This window comes from Ochotona curzoniae, unplaced genomic scaffold (assembly GCF_017591425.1).
Source record: "Ochotona curzoniae isolate NIBS_2020 unplaced genomic scaffold, NIBS_Ocur_1.0 scaffold_4506, whole genome shotgun sequence".
In the NCBI taxonomy this organism is placed as follows: domain Eukaryota; kingdom Metazoa; phylum Chordata; class Mammalia; order Lagomorpha; family Ochotonidae; genus Ochotona; species Ochotona curzoniae.
In genome coordinates, this window is record NW_024467119.1 from 26090438 (window position 1) to 26112572 (window position 22135).

Genomic DNA, 22135 nt, shown 5'->3' on the forward strand with positions numbered 1-22135 from the left:
GAAAAATAAGTCATTTTGAGAAATGATCTGAAAGGCTATATTAAGATTGTATTAGAATATTCAAAAATTTAAAAATACTGGGGTCATGTGGCAGGTCCTAGAAGTTAAGTAGCAGTTGGGATGCCTGTCCCATGTAAGAATGCCTGTATCTGGAGGTCAGCACTGTGGCACCAGTCCAAGTGCCTGCTAATGCGTCTGAGAAAACAGCAGAGGACGGCTCAAGTATAGGAGACACGGGAAGAAGCTCCTGGTTTTAGACTGCCTCAGCATCTGCTGTTGCAGTCAGTTGGGCAGTGAGCCAGCCTCTCTCTCTGAAAATCTGCCTTTAAAAAATAAGCACATCTTTTTTAAAAGAAGGAAGCGAAAAAAGAAGAAAGAAGAAAAAAAAAGGAGTGCCTAGATTTGATTCCCAGCTCTGCTCTAGACTTGCTGGGCTACATGACTGGGTTTCCTTCTAATCACATGGGACCTGGATTTATTTCCTGGCTCCTAGTGTCTGTCAGGGCTCAACACAATCCACTGGAAGGGAGAAAGTATGAGAGAGGAAGGATGTTGCATCCCTTTAGTTTACCCCCCAAAATGGCTGCGTAAGCCAGGACAAGGACAGGCCAACACCAGGAGCCAGAAATTCCATCCTGATCTCCCAAACAGGAGACTGGGAGCCAAGCATTTAGGTCATCATCTACCTGACTTTCCAAGGCATATTACCAAAGAATTAAATGGGAAGCAATGTAGCTGGTACTCAAATTCACACTCTGATATGGAATATGGGTGTCCAGGCAGCATGCCTAACCGACATACAGCATCACAACACCCACTCAGGAACCGTCTTCATTTCAAAGTTATGGCACAAACTCCATGTTGCCACCACTGCTGTCACACACACACACACACTGGGGGCAGAAAATCAGGAATTCAGGCTCAAGCAGCTCTGACACTAGCTTTTACTTAAATGAAACTTTAGTCCCTTAGAACTCTTAGAATTTGCTTGCAAAATGAAGGGGGTGTGTTTACTTTAAAATTCTGGTTATCTACCTTTAGTACATAATTTGATACATTTTCCACATTCCACAAGGCTTATTGTTGTCATCATCTCCAGGCAAAACAGAATAGAAAGAAGTCTCAACTTTCTAACTGGCAAGTCTCTGATGTGGCAACCCGAACTGTAATATCTAATCTCTAAGTGAGGTCACCAAGGCCAGGCCCTCCCCTTTCAGTCCTTCCATACCACTAGCCATCTCCCATTTGAACAAATAAATTAATAAAATAAAAATAAAAATCTGATACTTCCAGGGAAAACAGGTCTCAGCACTTTAAGGTAGATGGGTAGTGGGTTAAGCAGCTACCTGACAACTCACACAGGTGACCAGATAGAGATTTGGCTGCTCCACTTCTGATCCAGCTTCCTACTCTGCTAATGCATCTGGGAAAGCAATGACAGTGGCCAATAGCTTGGGACCTTGCACTCATAAGGGAGACCTGGGAGAAGCTTCTAGATCCTGGTTTCAGCCTAGCCCATCTCAACTGTTGTAGCCATTTGGGTGTGAACCAGGGAATGGACAATATCTTTCTGTTTCTCCCTCTAATTCTACCTCTCATATAAATACATATTTATTTTAAAATAAATATTTGAAAAACAAGTACACTGATCTTTTGGTAATTCTTTTTCCTTAAGGCTCATAGGAAGCACTAAATTTTAGCTGAGAATATCTTATCTCTCCAAAAAAAAGGATAAGTTTTTAGGAACACAAATATAAAGACAAGTATTTCCCATGAGAACTGACAGACAGGACTTTGACAAATTCTCATTTATCCAATTTAAGAATAAAAAAAATTCCAAAAAGACAAGAAGATCAGCCTACCGGGGTTGATTGTTTTACAAATGCCATTGCATGGAAGCAGTGAGGAGGTCACAGGGAGTTAACGAAACAAACCATGAAACCCAACCATCATCAACTTGGCAGCCAGGAAGAGGAAATCTCCAACTTGCCTAGGACCAATTAAGCAAATCAAGGAAAACCACTAACTACCTCCATCCCCCTTCTCTCAGTTCCACCAACAGCCAACTTCCTCTTCTTCCCCAAGGCCAAGAATAACCCAGGATATGGCTTAGATTCTAGTTCTGCAATTAAACTCACACTCAGTGGACGATTCCCTGGCTTTTCTGGTTCCTCATCTATACTGTCATTCAATTCACCAGAATAATAAGATTGGAGGTTTTCAATTCAATCTTGATTTATTTTTAAAAATAATAAATAAATAAATAAATAAATAAATAAATAAATAAATAAACAAACAAACAACACGAGTCTTGTTGAGTGTAAAGCTTCAGAAAATGCTGTCACATTAAAGGAACTATCTCAAACCCCAAACTTAGACGCACAGCACTAATACCCCAGCTTCTCAGACACACAACCCCATCCCTACAAGTTTCTGACTACTAACTCCCACTCATGTGCCACCCAGAACCCTCCGTCTGTCCCAGCCCTGCAGCTTCAGAGTGCCCTGGCAACTGGAACCACACATACCACTGACATGAGGACTCTGGCAGAGACTGGAGGGACGCATCATATTAAAAGGAATGCTGACTGCAGACAGAGGCCACAGATGAAAAGTGGACAGCTACTCCACTGATGACAGCACACATATCTGTGCCAAGAAAACATCATTCTCCAAAAACCAAAGTTATGGAAGATTTTATTCATTTCAAATGTTTTGACTCCTTTGAAAAACAAACACGCACAGGCCACCTAAAAGAGTCTCAGGAAGGCATTTAAAAATACGTGGAAAATGTTTATATTAATGCAAAACAACATTCAAAATCCATGCCCTGTTCTTCACAATACATGCATTTTCCATGAACTCTGAAAATCTCACCTATGGACTTTAGACCTGGAAGATATCTCCATTCAACGTTTTCTTCCTTCACTCTTTAGAAAGCAGTAAATCAAGTTGTTCATGAAAAATCTGCTGGGAAACCCACTGGCTAAATTCATCTGGGGGTGAATTCAGAGTATATGAAGGGGACTTCCTGCCGTAGGAGCTGAAAGTTGAAACTTTCTCAAGCAGCTTACATGAGATATTTGTACTCAGTTCTTTGTTCCCTAGTAGACTGAGGTTTCTTGTAGGGCAGACACCAATACTGCATTGGCATTCTCTACCCCTGCATTTCAGCATATAGGAGAGTATTTGGTAGTCAAGACAAAGACTGGATAGTTTGTCTTTAAACAGTTCTATGGCAATTTTTCAGTTGTTTACTACTCTTAAGAATAAAATCATGGTCTTTCTAAACTGACAATACTATGAGAAATAAAGCAAAGATGAAAAATAAAATTAAGTTATTTACTGTCTAAATTATAAGGTAGGCCGAGTAACCATTTGAGCGAGCATCTTGCTTTATTCTGCCTTTTACACCTCCTGGAAAGCATAAAAGGCTCAATGTCTCATTGTGTTGAACTTCAAAAGCAGAGATACATTCTGGCCACCTTGGTCATTTCTAGCCATTCGTTTTACTTTCCCTTTCTCAGCTCCCAAATCAGTCACATTGTGAAATCACAGTGATATGATAGTCAACAGAATGTATGGCTTGCAACCTAAAAGGTGATTCCTAGCACAAAGGAGTAGATTTTCACCCTGGAAGCTTTGCTCCCTCTCTAGGTAGAGCTGCTCCCCAATCATCTTCTTTTTAAACCTGAAGGAATTTTACTTTCTGCCTTTATGTGAGAAAGTAAAGATTGCTCAAATGTCTGAGCGATGGATATGTAAATTAGAGTCATTATATAATAGAAGTGCGGAAACCACAGACTTTATATTAATAGATAAGCTTTAAAATTAACTTCAAACATTTCACCCTGTTTGATTAGTCTTAATTTGGAGTCACTGGCATTATAAACTCTAGTGCCACAGCATGAGCTCTGATTCTCCTTGTTTCAACAAAATGCTGCCATTTTTCAAAGGAGCAGAAAAGGGAATTTCTAGACGTAAAAAATATTATTGTTACTTTCAAAATCTCATAGTTGAATAACATTCTGTATGATAGCTGTAACTCATTCTCAAATGAGATGTCACCATACACCCACACTTCTTTTTTGGGTGGTAAATAAAAACCACTGGAACAGACTTTTGGTTTCAAAATTCCTTATAATTTACATTGAACAGATCCTTTAAAGTAACAAAAATAAAAGGCTTTGCTTTAAAATTTGTTTTGTGTCTACTTTTTCATGATTTACCTTTCAGGAAAGTCCTGACTGGGTGTGAGAGCGTATTAGTTTAAAAAAAAATTTGCTTCACTTTGTTAACGAACAAGACAGCTCAAAACATGCCTGACACTTTCCGCTAACAGAAATGCTCTCTCCCTTGACCAGGTTGTATGACATGCAGGCAAACACATTTTTAAAAGCAAAAATCCAGGTGTGAGCCTTTGGTACAGTGGTCAAGACATCTATGTTCCATATGAGAATGCTGGTGCCACTAAGGATTTACATTTCGTATTAACATTCACCATGGGAGATAGCAAGTAATGACTCAGACAGCTAGAACCAACAAAGCCCACAAAGCTGACCTAGACTGAGTTCTTGCCTCCTGGCTTTGGCCTTACCAACTCCAGTTGTAGCATGCAACTGGGGAGTATACTAACAGATGGGAGCTCTCCATCTCTTTCACAGAAAGGGAACAAAATAAAACACATATGGATGGGGTGCTGTGGTCTAGCTGTTAAGCCACTCCCTGAAATAACAGCATTCAATATGAATGCTAGTTTCAGACCCAAGTGCTCCACTTCCAATCCAGCTCCCTCCTAACATGCTTGGGAAAGCAGCAGAAGATGGCTCAAGTCCTTGGAACCCTGCACCATGGGAGAGACCTGGCTCCTGGCTTTGGCTTGATCTAACAGATGGAAGACCTCTGTCTCTCTTCCTCATTACATCTCTGCTCTTCAATGGAAAGTCAGATATACAGAGAGGAGGAGAGACAGAGAGCAAGATCTTCCATCTGCTGATTCACTCCCCAGGCAGTCACAATGGTTGGAACTGAGCCAATCTGAAGCCAGGAGCCAGGAACTTTCTCCAGATCTTCTACATGGGTACAGGGTCCCAAAGCTTTGGGCCATCCTTGACTGCTTTCCTAGGCCACAAGCAGGGAGCCAGATGGGAAGCAGGTCCACTGGGACACGAACCAGTACCCATACCAGTATCCTGGTATGTGCAAGGTGAGGGCTTTAGCTGTTAGGCTACCATACTGGGTCCAACAAATAAATGTTTTTAAAAATTAAAATAAATATTATAAATAAGAAACCATAAACTGTATTCTTATAATCTCTGATTCTTATAGTATTGTAAATCATGGTTCAATTAAAATGGTATTATCAACATCTCTACAAAATACATTTCAGTATCATCATACTCACACTCAAAGCTAGGTTTTGCATGGGTTAGCAAGATCCTAAAATCACAAAGAAATCTCTATGCCCAAAGGTCAGGGACTGACATATGCATTTCCACCCTCCAGAAACCTGCATTTCCAATTAGGTCTCAAACTGTCTTTGCCCAGGTGAGAAATTTCACTCACCTCAGCTGATTGAAGAGGCATCTTCAGCTTTGTGAGTTTGACTTTGGCAGGCACTTTTAAGTCCGTTTTTTCAAAGGTCTGCTGTCGGTAGTCTTCCGGTGGTGGTTTCAGTTCAGGAGACTCACTAGGAGCCTGATCTTGACCATCCATCGGCCGGACATAAGCTGTGGGCTTCTGTTGCATGGCAAAGGTTTTTGAGGGGAGGGAAGTGGGTGGAAATGTCTGAGAAGGTGGTTGGGGAGGGGCTGCCCCAATGCTGGCAACTGTCACCAAGCTGTCTTGAGGGGTCTCTTTTTCATGGACTTTCACCACTGGGTCCTTGGGAGATTTGTCCAGGCAGTAGCCTTTACTGTTGTTACTACTATGAACCTTGCTACTTCCTTGTGTCCTGAGAAGACTCTGCTGGTTGGAATGTAGAGGTGACAAAGGGGGTATTGGGGAAGGCAAAGAGATTAAAGGAGAAAGCTCCCTCCCTGCAGCCGAGGCCATCATCAAAGTACAATGTTCTCCAGCAACCCTATGGTCCCCTTTTTTGTAATGACTGGAGCTATACCCTTCCTGACCAGGGTGATCCCGGATCAGGTGCTGATTTTCCAGCAGGCAAAAACTTCTGTCATGGACGCTTGGCATTGGTTCCGTTCTTGGCTGTGCCATCTTTGGGTTGTGACTGCTGTTACCAACAGGAAGTGGTCCAGAGGCGGAAGTGTGACTGGGCTGGTGGTGAACAATACTGTGGAAGGAGTTAGATGGAACGCTGCTCCCCTTGTCAAGAAATAAAGGATGTTTCAACTTTTCAAACCTATTCTGAGAAGCATCCAAGTGCTGAGAATGGGACTTACTACTAAGGAATTCCTGCATTTCTTCATAGTCTCCTAACATGTTCTGTATTCGACTAGAAAGCTCATCACCTTTTGCTGTCTGCAAAGAAAAGAAAGGACAGCAGAGTTAGACACTGGAAAAAAGAATCTAAGGACAGCAATCATTGTAAAAACTATTTTACATGAACCATTAAAGAAAAAGCTCTAGGGGTCAGCACTGTAGGGTAGCATGTTAAGCTACTGCCTTTGGTGCAAGCATTCAATATGAGTGCCATCTAAAGTTCTGGCAGCTCCACTTTCAATCCAGTTCCCTGCTAATGTGTCTGAAAAAGCAGGTGAGCAAAGCCCTAGAACTTGGGCTGCTGCACCCATGTGAAAACCCAACAAAGCTGCTGGCTTCGGATTGGCCCAATTATGGCCATCGTGGCTGTCTGGGGATGGAATAACCCTGCCTCTCCCCTTGTATCTCTCTTTTTCAAATAAGTAAATCTTTAAGAAAAACACACTTCTGTTTTAATTGAGTTCCCCTCCTGAGAAGCCTTTGGTGGACACACATTACTGATTAGACAAGGAAAATGTTGCAAAAGAAAGCCACAACGTTTGGCAATTCTACAAGAGTCAAGAATTTTCATATTTTGTTTTCAAAAACACTCTTTAAGTTATTTTCACAACTAGGACCCTCATTCCAACAAAGTTAAACAGTTTCATCATATACAGGGTTCAATTCTGTGATAAATCGGACTTTCACCTTCTAGCCTACAGTAAATACCTTATAGGGCTCTCCAAAAAGGGGAATCTTTTCCGGAAGTGCCTCTTTATCTTGGTGAACTTCCTGATTGCGCCTCTCCTTTTCTCTAATTCGAAGCAGGTTTCTGTCTTCATTGTACAAGCTGTTTCAGATGCCACAAAAGAACAAAAATGATAAACCTTATCAGAATCCACATTCCACAGCATACAGAAGCACGAGCGGGTCTGGACAGAAGAGATGGCAAAGGAAGCACAAGTCCCTTAACTGCCCCTGGCCTGAGGCTGTGGTCCATGGGCTAAGACTTCCCAAATCCAAGTTCTGGCACTGGAATCATTCACACTGGGCTACAATTTCCATCTTGGCTGAGGACTGACTCCAAATGGAACAGTCTTTCATACGCAGCAGTGGAACAGAGACAGAGATAATCATATTTTAACATTCAGCTTGAAAAATACGGGGCATAGGTAGAAGCTTTTCATCTGGAGGACTCAGCAGGATGTGAACTTTAAAGAGGCCGTTTTCCTGGATCAGCATTATACATTATTAAAGATCAAAATCAAAAGGTTTATTTCATAATTAAAAGATTACCAGGCACCCAAAACAGTATTTACTTTATTCTGTGCCTACACTATGAGTGTTTTGGCATGTAAACCCAAAAAGATGATTTCTTCATCATTTCACATCTCAGCATTGGATAAATCCAATTTTCAATGTCAGTTCTACTTACTGAAAATGTCTGATTGCCCTGCTAACAAAACCTTATAAAAATTTATCCCAAATTACCAGCCTTGGCACCAAATGGGTTAAAATGCATACACTGAGAAACAACTCACAGACAATGAAGCCTGACAGAGGTACAGTTAAAGCTGGACTCAAACCACAAGAGAGCTGACTTCACTATCAGCCAGAGACAGGCCATGCCTAGTGAACCTCACGGAAAAGTACAGCAAACAACAAAAATGCTCCTAGGCAATTACCAATTCTACTTTCCCAATGCCCTCTGAACAAGTGAGAACAGATACTGTCTAGCGAAGTCTCAAAGAAGGCATCTTCTCCAACCCTTTTTCCTGACTATTTTTTCTCATAACTTTTCATTTCCTCTGACAAGAGCCTACTGCTATCCCAGCCTTTCCATCTCTGAGCTCTTTAATTTACAAACCTGATTTAAGGCCCTGGGCTTTAGGTCACTATCCATATTTTAAAATAACAAGCATTTCATGGCATTTTACTATTGCAGAATAAAATCAAATTCCTTGCTTTAGCATTGAAAGTTCCCATTATCTCGTACAGATCTGAACTGGAAATCATGGTTCTGGCCATCTATAGAACTTCCGTGTGCATTCTATTCAGTTCTGCACGTTTCCTCAAGCACACTATGGGAAGGGAAGGCCTCTTGTGCTAACATTCACCATTTAGATCATGCGGTCAGTAACTGTTCACAAATGGTGGATAAGGCAGTAACTGATTTTAAGAGAACACTTATAAAAATGAAATCAAAATGCATGCTCATGAACATGGTGAAAACAAAAAGACACTAAACCAGAAACTGCCTGTGGTGCCTTCTCTGATACAGTATGACTCTGCATCAACCGTTCTTCCAGGCATGGTAGGACCATAGGTTCAATGGCCACTCAGGAATTCCTTTCAGTTCTTTTATGGTATAGTCAATCCCCTCTTGTCGATATCAAAAAAACACCATTAGAGGGCAAGTAAGGATTCATCAAGAAGCAACTTTTTGTTGCCCTCCAACTGATTTTACACCCATTTTGCAACAGGTTTGCATGGAAAGATGGGCATAGGGATATCCACACCCTAAGGTGAGCTTCAAACATTCTTTGCCTAGAAACTACATGGCATGTACATGCCTTCAGGAGTAGATGGAGTTTGCCCAAGGCAGTTTAGCTGGGGACCCCTGCTTTATGATGCTATCAGTTAACAACACTAAGTTCTGCACCTTCACTGCTCACCTCTGGCTCCACTTGACAAGGCAGAATTCTCCCAGTTGTGAATAAACTGCTACCCACGACTAGGGAAAAGCGAACCCCAAAAGCCAAGTTTCTCAGTCCAAGACAGAAAAAGGGGGCTTCCCCTCAGTATCAGACTACCCAGTGGCCACTCTTCAATTTCCCAACAAATCCTCACAACTAATTATCCTTCACTTCACACTGGTCTAAAATTACGACAATATTACTGAATCAATCAGCTCAGCATTTTATCAAACTAACCTTAGCATCAGTTTAATATCATTCAAAACCAGTGAAAACTGCTATAGAACTAACCATTAGTTATTATGTCATTCTTTCCTAAATTCTCAGCACTGACTTATTACACACCCATTCTAAAATCATAGTATCTCTCAGAGAAGAGAAAACTCTATTAAGGACTTTGGGTAACTAAGGTTTTTGCCGCATTAGCTTCAAAAAATTAACTGCAGGTATAACTAATACTGTCCCAAGTTGAGGACAACCCATGAATGTTTACTATTCTGTTCATCACCACTTTTCCAGCAAAATGAAAGTAGTGAGCTTCCATGAGAAATCACAAATATCACTAAAAGAGCTGTTGAGAGACTCCACACTTGGTATGGGACAACTCTCTTGGACATCCAGGACCAAGGCTCTAAGCCGGCAGAAGAAGGTGAAAGGGACAGGAAGTTAGCAGAAATGCACAGGGTGGGCCATGAACTTATGCTTCAGGTTATCACTCTTCCTCCTTGCAGCTAACAGGTTGACTTAGCCTTTATTTCCACTTCGCAATGGCTTAGAGAGTGGTCTGGTAAAGGTTCCCAGACAAAATCTGTTAGCAATACTTTTTCTTGGGCTATTTTGAATGCAGAAGAAATGAACATTTAAAAATTAAAAATACAATTCATAACATGAGTAATCGTTTGTTTAGACTATGCATGTCACTGTTTTCAAACCAAGGTATAAGCAAGGAGTCTGGGTGGAAGAACTTTTAAATGAAGGGGTTTTAGGAAATGGTAAAAGTCCTCTCTGATTTACAGACTTTGTAATTATTTTTGAATAATTATAAGTTAACTATCACTTTAAAGGTGACCATTTTTTGCACAAATGTATAAGAAAACTCCATCCCAAAATATAAGCATGGTCAGATGTTCTTATTGGTCCATGCAGAATTTTTTTCCAGGTAGTGAGGTGCAGTTCATTAAAAAAAATTCCTGATAAATGCGCATTGTGGAAAAAGCTATGCAAATATTTCAATTTCTTTGGTTATACATGTTTTAACTCTATTATTCCACAGACTCTTTGCAGTTCCTTCCTATAAGCACTCCTAAGTTCATTCTTATATGACACTCTGCACTAGGCCAGACGCTGCCTAACTTGAATAGGCCTCAAAACCTCCTGGATAACAACATAAAACACACCACAGTCAGGCTAGAGAGCCTGATTTTCAAAGCAGCTCAAAAGGTTTACCAGCCATGGACAGGCCCCACTTGGTACTGATTCCTCAGCACACATTTAGGCACGTGATCAGATTTGTCTACTGCCTCAAATTATTATGAAATTTTATGTATTTATTTGGAAGATTTACACAGAGAGAAAAAAATATCCTCCATTCACCGATTTGCTCCTCTAATGACCACAACTGGGGCAGGCCAAAGCCAGGAGCCAGGAGCCAGGAGCTTTTTCCAGGTGTCCCACGTGGGTGACAGGGGCCTAAGCACTCAAGCCATCTTTCTCCAGTTTCTCAGGCACGTTATTGGGAAGCTGGATTGAAATTAGAACAGCAAAGACTCCAACAGAAGATGGCAACAACTTAACGAGCTGTACAATGCCGGCCTCTGCTAATTTTCTCAACTACCTGTGAGAGTGGGATTATCAGCCCCATTTTTCTAATAATAACAGTAAGCCTCTGAGAAGGACTTGCTATTCAGTGATAGATGTGAAAATTCAAATGTCTGGAAATACTGCTTGTTTTCAATCCTGTGTTCAACAGGAATATGTTGACAAAGATGATGTACTAACTAAAGTGTACTAACACTTTTTTTTTAATGGTCACTCATAATTTCTCAGTCTAAAAAAAAGGTACATGTTGTCACTTCAGGTATTTTATTCCTGCTACAAGAGCAATCTCCAAATCACAAAATATGTTGGGTTAAATCTATCATCACAGACTTGTCCTTTAATAACCCTCTGAGAAAGGGATGGCAAAGAGTACAAAGTTACTCTTTAAGGAATAAGAACTATGCTACAATTTCTATTTTAGAGTCTTTTAAAATGTATTCAGCCAAGGCCATTTGTCCCACAATAACATCTGGATTCAAAAGCCACTTCTAACCTGCTAAGGAACTCTTTCATGTGAATGTCTTTCAAGCACAAGCTGTAAGTAAACTTTCATCAAAGAACCCATAATACCCACAAACTCAGGTTCTACTCCCACAAACTTGTAGCAGCTGATGTTCCTACAGCATTTCTGCTCAGCCCAGCAGTCACTACTTGGGAGGCAACAGTATCAAGTCCCTCTCTGGAAGCAACTGACAATACAAAACAAGTCCACATACTGAAATACCTTTGAAAAACAAAACATAAAATCTTACCGCCCTACAGAAAATCTAAGTCTGAAAAAATATTTTCTGGGGAAAAAAATTTCCAGTAGTCATGCTCTCACTTTCAAATACTACTATGTGACACCTTCCAGGCTCAACACGTGGTTTTTTTGTTTGTTGTTTTCAGTTAACTGAACAACTAGAAAGACCAAAGGAAGAAGTCACATGCTTCAATTTCCTGGTGAGAGAGCAGTCACATGTGAAATCTTAACCAGGCAGCACAGAAACACACAAGCCAACTGAGCTGGGCTGAGCAGCAGATGTTTCAAAGGACAGAGTTCTCTGAGTGAAGCTTTGGAACTCTGCCCTGTGCAAGGATAAGGATGCCCCCACTTTCACATAGCTGGTGGAAAAAAAAAAAAACCTGAGGAATTCAGAGCTACTTCCTCTTCACCAGAATAGCCATTTAGTCTACCCCATGGTGGTGCCTGTCAGGGCACATTTACTCAAACGTTTCTTCTTACAGGTATGGAACATGTCATGGATGTGTTAAAATATAAATCTATAAAGATAAGTAACAGTGACTCCTTTTCCTCTCTTGCTCCCACTGAAAAAGTAAATAGCACATGTGAATGACAGAAAGAGAGTAGCAGACAGATCTAAGCTGGGCTAAAGATTACGGGCAGCCAGCTGGCTCTGGGATCATCTGGCCTAAGCACCTTCTTCTAGGCTGGAGCCCACTGGCCCTGCTGCTGCTAAACTAGGTTAGTCCATGCAGAGGCTCCAAGTGTCATTCAATGTTTCCATGGCAACTCCTGGCCCACAGGGCTGACTGAACACAGCTGACTGCCCATTTATCACCCTTGACTAGTCATTTCACTGGGCCTTCCCTCAGAGATGTCACCAACTCTCCAGAATTCACAAGTGAAATGTACTTATCCTTGGAGGGATACAGCATAGGAGATAGTGTAGTTTCTCTGCTATGTCCATCACCACAGGGCAGAGACAGCTGGAAAGAAGAAAGGGAAAAATCCTAGACTCAGTAGCACACCTTTGTCCCAGTGGTGAGGGCTGTATAGATGAGGAAGCAGGTCTTCTCATTTTTTTAGAATCAGTATTCCATTGTGATTTGGATGCACAAAAGGTAGAGAAATATAATATTATGATATTTACATGATATTTACAGAAGTTGTACAACTCAGGATTAGAGAATAATGATGTGTGTCCCTACGAAGCAGAGGCGAACACGGCAGGCTGTCTGGGTGCTTACTGGCTGCACGACAAGTTTCTGGAAGCCTGCTCGCTGTTTAAGTCTGCTGTCTGGCTCTTTGCTTCCCCGTCTCTCTACTTCTACCATGTGACATGCAGGAAATGCTTTTCACAACTTGCCTTTATCAAAACAAAACATTAAAAACTATTCTGCTTCAAAACTGTACAACTCCCAAGTATAACTGAAACATAAGAAATCAATGTAACTCCCAATCTGAAAGCAGAATAAATGCTGCTTCAGAGAAGAGAATTTCTTCTGAATGTGAAAGGGGAGAGAGAAAAATAGACTTTTTCAAAATTTAAAAAAAAAAAAAACAGGAAATCACTCAACTAAATCTAAGGTTTCATTATCAATATCTCCCTCCCCACAGCTCCTAATCTAACAGGCACAATAAACATAAAATCAAGAATCCAATGCTTCCAATCCAGTTTTTCTTTTTATCAAAAACATCAGCAATTACAGTAATAAAAGAGCATTACATCACTTGTTTTCCTGGAGGGGCTCCCAAAGGATAAGCTCAATGTATTGGGCTCTCTGCTACTTACCCCTGCTTAACACAGAAGGCTCATCCTCATTTAATCGTAACAGCTCAGTAACTAGCTACATATGACACCATTCTGTAAAATTTCAACAATCTGGATAACATCGCCTTTGGCCAAGATCACTTCTGGTCAACACAGTCTCTGAGAGGGTAATTCACAATAGTAAAATTCATTCTTCTTACCCATCATTTACTCTCACGAAACCCTTGAGATACTTCACATATCTTGAAAGTATTCTCTAAGTTCTCAATCTAGATGACTCTACCTGAGCTAACTTGAATAAAATAAACCAGACTGTTATATGAAACATCATAGTCACTTACGTATCAAGGTGAATCTGTGAGCTACTTCTGCACACACATTAAAGGGCAGCAAAGGTCTGAAAGAACGCATACTACTTACCGCCTCCCAGGGTGCATTATTAAAGAGCTGAAGTAGAAGCATGCATCAGCAGCCTGGCACAGTAGCCTAGTGGCTGAAGTCCTTGCCTTGCATGTGCCGGGATCCCATATAGGTGCCAGTTTGTGTACCAGTGGTCCTACTTCCCATCCAGCTCCATGCTTGTGGCCTGGGAAAGCAGTCAAGGACGCCCCAAAGCCCCGGGACCCTGCACCCACATAGGAGAGGGAGAGCTGGAGGAAGCTTCAGGCTCCTGGCTTCGGATTGACTTAGCTCTGGCCATTGCAGCCATTGGGGAGTGAATCAGAGAACGGAAGATCTTCCTCTGTCTCTCCTCCACTCTGTATATCTGACTTTCCAATAAAAATAAATAAATCTTACAAAGAAGCAGCAGCAGCAGCATACATTAGGCAGAATTCAAACACATATACCAGGAAGGGAGGGCAGTGAAAAAAAGCTACAGCTTCATCTACTGCACTACAACTCCAGTGGACATCTTCATTGAGCATCAATGTAACTAATCAGTTTAGTTTTTTTAAGATATATTTATTTTTATTGGAAAGGCAGATTTACAGAGAGAAGAAGAGACAGAAAGAAAGATTCTCCATCCACTAGTCCACTCCCAAAGTGGCCACAATGGAAGTTAGGAATGAGCAACTGAGTCTCCCAAGCAGGTGCAGGGTCCTAAGCCTTTGTTTGGGCCATCCTCTACTGTTTTCTCAGGCCACAAGCATAGAGCTGGATGGGAAGCGGGGCTGCCAAGATTGAACCAGAGCTCATATGGGATCCCGGCAGATGCAAGGCAAAGATTTAGCCACTATGCCATAGCGCCAGGCCTGCCAATTTACTTTTAAAATGCATTTTTAAAAAATCCTATGGCTGAAATAATACAAACACTTGTCTTTCTCACTGACCTGTTTTAAAGAGGGTATGGAGGACACTGAGGGTGAAACAGACAACTCCAGCAGAAAAGCAGGATAAGGAGCAAGGAGCCAGATGAGATAATGCAGCATCACACAATGCATCAAGTTTTTTCCTTCCGCACATTTTAAAAATAAAAACTACTTCTGAAATCAAGGTCATCATGCAAGCAGAACACTTACACAATATACGCTAGTGAAAAAAAGTCAACAAACTACTGCTGGTGGTTAGTAAAATGCACATCTGATGTTACATGCCTTGTGAATACACTAACACCAACACCAAGTTTCAAAAAATTCAATCTATAGCCAACTGCAAATTAACACAAATCACCCCCTATGATGGCAACAGACTCACTTGAGAGAAAACCTGTCACCTGGCCATTTATTCTCCACTACCTAAGTGCAAGGTCTCTGGTGGGGAGAGCCACCTCTGCCTACCTTCCTGCCTTAGTAGAAGGCTGCTCTTTTGACACCAGTCAGCATGGTATGCAGAAACTGCTGCACCTTCCCTGAAAGTCTGGGCTGTGCTTGGACTAAGCAGGGCACTGGCCTCACCGTCAACGCCATGCCTCTCATTCATTTAACACACGTGCAACTATGAAGTGCCATATCATATACCTACAAAATAGCAAGGCTATACAGTTTGATTACAGTAACAAATTTAAAACTTCTAGATTAAAAAAATAATAAAACAAACAAGCTGTTTATTTTTTAAAAAAATGGTTTATGAGCCCAGTGCGTGTCCTAGCTACTCTACTTCCCTCTCATACAGCTGCCTGCTTATGGACTGGGAAACTAGTGGAAGATGGCCCAAAGCCTTGGGACCCTGCAGCCCTGTGGGAGACCCAGAGGAAGAAGCTCCAGCTTTGGCCACCATGGGCTACTTTACAGAAGATCTTTCTCTGCATCTCTCATTTTCTCTCTAAATCTGCCTTTTTAACAAAAATAAACAAATCTTGGGGAAAAAAAAAAGTTTACGTCTTTTAATCCACCCCTGAAACTTTTTGTTATTATTTATCCATTTTTATTAAAGAAAGAGAACAGTCTTCCGTCTGCTGGTTCACTCTTCAAATGATCTTAATAGCTGGGGCTGGGGTTGGGCCAGGCCCAAGCTAGCAACCAGGAACTCCATCTGGGTCTCCCACATGGATTTTAGGTACTGAGCCATCACGTACTGTTTCCCAGGATATGCAGTAACAGAAACCTGGATGGGAAGCAGAAGAGCTAGGATTTGAACTACACACTCTGATATGGGATGCCAGCATCCCAAGCAGTAACTCAACCACTGTGTCAAATGTTCACCACAACACCCTAAATTTAAAAAGATGATCTGAGCACTATTAAACACTTGCATGGACTTCTCTGTGTGTCACTTGGAGCAGAACATCAATAGGCCTGTCCTCCGGGTCATTTATCTGCCCACAGCTACCTCCATGGCCTTTCTAAAAATCAGGAATCTGATCTTGTTACTCCCCTTCTAAAAACTCTTGAGCCCCCAGATATATATGTGGGTATTTAGGATTATGGCTCCACAGTGGGTACCCTAAGCGTGACCCTTCCTCATCTGGCTTGTGCTAGCCTCTCAGGCTGCCGGCTAGGATCACTCTGAGTACTGCCTCACCTACTGATCGCCTGAGTGCCAGGAAATGGGAGTCTCTGAAAAGCACAGAGATTTTTAACATCAACCCCCTTGCCAAATCCTCACTTGTCTTGTGAAGGTCTCCCTCAAATCATGGCCTCTGTCTGCAGGACTCATGGACTATTCACAGAATGAACAAAAACCACATGCCTTTCTATGTGTCCCCCCATGTTGTTTTGCTAAAGCTCAGCCCTTAGCAAAAAGTGATACTTAAAACACATTTTTCACTGAAATGATTATATTGAACAAGATTCTAAGGGATCTGGTTTGCTGCCAGATTTTAGCAGTTAACTTACTACTTGATGGCCAAATGTGATTCACTGATACCCAAAACTAATGCAGCCAGATTCTTTACAAATCAAATGACTCAAACCTAGAACCAAACTGTTACCACCCTTTCCTAGGGCAGCAGGGAAAGCAGCCTCGGTTAATTCTACATGTTTACTGGTTAACGTTGAAGGCTTTATTCTGTAGTTTACTATCCTTACTGGTAATAAAATATGAAATGCACTGCATCGCACACATGAACAAGAAACAATGTTGTAACATTTATAGCAAATACACATCTAATTTCAAATCAATCTATCCAGAAAAAAAAATTTGACAAGAATCTCATGAAGAGACGATCCTTCTCTATCTTGTTTTAAATGCATCACGAGAAAGAAAGAAAAGGGGAAAAATCAGATTCAGGGAAATTACTTTAAAATGCACATGAAGATAAGTGGTTCTTTCCAATGGTGCAAGTCCTCCAAAGGCCTCCCACAGTATTCGGAAGTAAACTCTGGAAGGTTATCTTACAAGGCCTAAGGGGAAATCTGCTAGCTTAACTGCCACCTCCCAGATGCCTCATCCTTCCCCTACTTTCTCTCATCTTGAATGGTCAAGCCAAGCATTGCTAGCCTCTGCCTGGACACTCTGTGCCTGGAGAGCAGAGGACAATAGGTGCCCTCTGGCCACGAATATCTCAGAGCCTGAGCCCAGATCTGTCTCTGTGGGAAGTTTACCCTGGCAGCAGGTGCTCTTCAGCATTCCTCTGTCACTATCTAAAGTTAGCTGTCTGCTCATTACCTGTTTAATTACCGTCTGGCTCTCCCACCCAAATCCACAGGAAAATCCCAAGCTGTTAAAGGTCAGGCTCAGTGCCCCCCTTGCTATTTACCCAGCACAGACCCATTAGGTTCCACAAGGCTGGCTGGATGCATGGAATTTTGCATGTAGATGATGAACTCCCAGTGACAGTTTCTTCAATATTTTTTAAAGCCACAAAAACAGTTTCTGAAGTTCAGTATTTTCTTAAAATGATCATTTTGTGCTACATGGTTATGAACGGCACTAAGTAACCAATAAATGCATCAACAGAATTTAAAGTATCACATAGAAAGCAAGAAAAAAACATATCCCAGATTCATCTAGTGTCTCTTAAGATTACTGCAATGTCCCACAAAAAGGGCCTGGCATGATAGCCTAGTGGCTAAATCCTCACTTTGCTTTTGCCGGGATCCCACATGAGCACCAGTTCTAATCCCAGCTGCTCCAGTCCCCATCCAGCTCCCTGCTGATGACCTGGGGGAAGCAGTAGAGGACAATCCAAAGCCCTGGGACCCTGCACCCATGAAGGAGTCTTGGAAAAAGCTCCTGGGCTCCTGCTTTAGATAGACTCAGCTCAAACCACTGTGTAAACTTGGGGAGTGAATCAGCAGATGGGAGATCTTTCTCTTGGTCTCCTTCTCTGTGTATCTGCCTTTCCAAGAAAAATAAACAAACAAACAAAAAAATCGACTACATGTGATTAAATCAAAACGAAACGAAAAGTAAACCTTCATTCAAATAATTATTCAGGAGCAAGGTTTTGCTTTTAAGGAAAAATAACTGATTCCATATCCATGAGATATTTTTCTAGCAGTTGCAGCACTTAAGTCAACAGGGTGCAGTCTACAGAAAAACAGCTTAGAAATGGCACAGGAATGATCATTCCAAAAGGAAAAGTCCCTCCCAGTGACTGAACTTCTAACACACACATTCCAGAGCGCCAACTGCACTACATACAATGAGGAGAACCGTTTGAAATGTACCAATGCACCCTGTACAGTTTCCGCCAGAACAAATGCTCAGTATTTAGACTAGCTAACCAACGGCAAAAGCAACAGGAAAAGGCCTACACTTGGAAAATGGAAGGAAAAGCAATGTCTGTGTATTGATAAGAGCAGTGAGGGAACAATGGGATAAGAAAGAAACCGGTAAGATGCAATGTATTTCCCTAAAGGATAAAACTGTATCATTCATTCTTTAAATGAATTCACACAAACTCATCAACATAATTTTCAATTATGGAATAATCCAACAGACTAGCAGAGTTGTTACTGTCTCCACTTAATGGTCAATCCTGCATCATGGGAGAGCCCAAGACTAAATTCAAGGCTCCTCCAGCCACCGATCAACACACAGGTCTTCACAGCAGAAGCCACTTAGGACTGTATATTCAAACTAGTTAAACAGACAGCTGGGGATACACTCAGACAAAGAAACTTTCTAGGAGTTTTTTCCAGGCTCCTAGCAAACACACAGCTGTAACACAAAGCAGATACTTAACCTTATTTGCATAGTACATAAAACAGATGACAAAGATGGGAGAATAAATTGTCTACATAAATGTCTTTAATCAGCATTTATTTTCTTTACATTGTGACTTATATTTATCTTCCCTTTGGTTATTTAATTACACATGCCACACTTGTTTCCACAGAGAGAAAGCTTAATGTCATAAAAACGAGAAGCAGTTTCTATTCCATTTCATTACACAAACATTTCAAGTAGGAAGAACAGGGAGATTATTATAAGAGGAAAAAAAAAAAAGCTGCAAACATGTATTGGTATTTTATATGGCAACAAGCAACAATTACATGTTTTTAAGTATCCTCATTTTCATCATAACCCAGGCTTACCTCCTACTCTCTGCTATAATTGGCATCTCCTTAAAGCTAAACAGTAAGTTATTGTTGTTCTGAAGAAGTCTCCCTTCATTTGACCTCTGCTAAGCGGTGTTGTGAGTCTTACAATGCTTGTCAGGATTCTTTGGGCTGGATTTTAGCCCAGGCATCAACATTTATATGCAGAATGTATCATCTTTTCCTCATGACTACCAACAGGCAATTCAACTGCATAAAACAAAGGGTATTTATCACACTTAATACACCCTTCCTCTACCTTCTTCAATGTTAGAAAATCATAATTTGAGACTTCAATTAACTATAAAAGGGATAGAAGTAAAGATCGTTTTTAGAGCTTAAGTCTAAATGTTTCACTCTTTGTGAAAATCAAAGGTTAATAAATCTGTTGTAAGCAAGCAGACATTCAAACTTGCCAAATCCATTGTGACAAATTTGTAAGACAGGCATTACAAAATGATTTCTTCAATCTGAATCATATTTTGAATGTGTCAATTAAATTAACAGCCCAAATGCACTTTTCTATGGTTTTCTGTAGCCTAACTCAAAAGAATTGAGCTTCACAAATGAGGAAAGATGATCCAATTCTTTTCAGTAAATACTGATTCCTTACGCTAAATGTTGGGGTAAGAGATTCCGCAATCCAGAGAGGAAACACACAAACAGCACTATGTGTGATGGTAGAGGTTGGTTACAGTGTTCAAGTACTAAAGAGAAAAACAGGAACTCTAAACATAAAAGTCCTGGGTGACTTAATTACTTGCATGACATCTGGGCCGTCTTGAGGGTGAGCAGAATTTTCTAAGAGGGGAGGGGGCCTCCATGCCTTCCCTTAAGTTGAGCAGGAGTGATAACCCACCATGGCATGTTTGCACCCACTTCACCAATTCCTCATCCAAATTTCTCAGAGAATGGGCGCAAGGCACGCCCTGGTAATCTGCAGAGATGATAGCTTCCTACAGACAAGCTGCAGTGGCTCAGGATCTTACAGAGCAGCAATCCCCCCCAGATCCCCTACAATGGCCTGTGGGCTTTTTTTATCCTGAAATAATGATCTCAAATTAATGTACAGGATAAACCTTTGCCGGAGTGGTGCACATCCTACAACAGAACACTGTCCATGTCCTTGCTATTTCCTTCCCATGCAGGTTCCTGCTACTGCACCTGGGAGACAGTAGATGATGCCCCCTCACCACCAAGCATTTGTGTCCTTGCCATGCACACAGTAAACCAAAATGGAGCTAATGGCTCCAGGCTTCATCATAGCCCAGCCCCAGATGTTATGGGCATTTGAATTAGCAAATGGAAACCTGATCTCTGCCGTAATGTCCCTTCATATACATTTTTTTAAAGATTTATTTGAAAGACAAAGAGAGAGGGACAGATAGGTTTTCCATTTGCTGGTTCGTTCTCCTAATCACCACAATGGCCACAGCTGGGCTGGCCTGCTGCCAGAAGCTTCTCCCAGGTCTCTCACATGGAGGCAGGGCGGCAGGGCTGCAAGCACAGTTTTCCACTGCTTTCCCAGGCAATTAGAAGTGAGCTGAATTGGAAGCGGAGCAGTCACAATGCTGGCCCCAATAAATCTTTTAAAACTGTTTTTTTTTTCTTTAATTACTGTGCATTTGCAAAACCATGGACTGTAGGAAATGGGAGTGTGGACGTCAGAGCAGAAACGCAATGGATCTGATGGAGGTCCCTAACAACACCTACAACTGATTACTATTCCCTGGCTCTTTGGCACATGTTCCAAAGAGACTATGTCACCAGTGAGCGTCAGAGAGAAATGGAACATCTCTTACCCAGGCTGGCTACAAAGTCTGACCTGATATCCTAACTCAAATGATTTCATGATCTCCATGTACTATTTTGTTCGCTCAACTAGCATTTACAATTCCATAACCCAAGTCTCCTACAAGGTATAGGTTAGCAATACCCTAAGTCAACACCTCTGTCTTGCCAGGGTCTGCATTAGCAGGAAACAGGAATCAGGAGCAGGCACAGAACTCAAGCTTTCCAGTGGGACGGATACAACTATGTTAACCAGTAGGGCAGAGAGCCATTCCCAGAGTACTTTACACGAACATTTAACTAAATATTTCCATCCCCAAACAGTACCTTAGTTTTCTGACTGGTTCAGACTAGAACCTTCTGATTTTTGAGTAAAATTAGTTACTGGGGAAAAAGACTACTAGTGGCAAAGGGATGAAAATTTTTACAAACATTTGTATTTAATATTTATCAACACTTAAATTCCAAAATGTACATTACAAAAAAAATCAAGAAGAAATGAAGACTAGACCAGGGCTTGGCAAATATAACCCAGGTGTTTTTTTTTTTTTTTTAATAAAGATTTACTGAAATGCAGACCTGCCCGTTTGCTTATATTTTGCTTATGACTGCTTTGGTCCTGCCACAGGAGAGCCGAGCAACTGCACACAGACTTCACAGGGTGCAAGGTAGAAAATAATCACTACTTTGGGAATTAATAGACTGCCTGACTCCTGTTCTTGGTCCTAAGTTATTAACAAAAAAAAAAAGGGGGGGGGGAGTGGTTTCTTCACAGGTTCATATTGAGGAGACAGACTGCTCTGCAGGTAATTTCTCTGGGAATATATAGTCCTTCAACAACACCAATTTCCCCTTATCACGCTTTCCTGACCTGAGAAAGACAAAGCTCTCCTTTCTTATCTCTAATTGCCCCAATTAAATGGCATACCTTCTTATCCCAAAAGATGAGCACAGTGTGATGCCAAGAATGTCAAGCTGGTGGCCATTT

The 22135-nt window shown here is 41.3% G+C and overlaps 1 protein-coding gene across 5 annotated transcripts in view; it reads right to left on the reverse strand.

The window, feature by feature from the left end:
* Positions 1 to 22135, reverse strand: part of AFF1 (AF4/FMR2 family member 1) — a 197227-nt gene that overhangs the window by 85392 nt on the left and 89700 nt on the right. For 4 of the 5 annotated variants that reach the window (XM_040967300.1, XM_040967299.1, XM_040967302.1 and 1 more), the window contains 2 exons: positions 7153 to 7273; positions 5566 to 6483 (listed from right to left, as the gene is read on the reverse strand). In XM_040967300.1, coding sequence (XP_040823234.1) covers positions 5566 to 6483; positions 7153 to 7273 — 1039 coding nt within the window. Of the gene's footprint in view, positions 1 to 5565; positions 6484 to 7152; positions 7274 to 12573; positions 12596 to 22135 lie in introns of those variants that run through there. The other variant, XM_040967301.1, reaches the window with a different exon arrangement.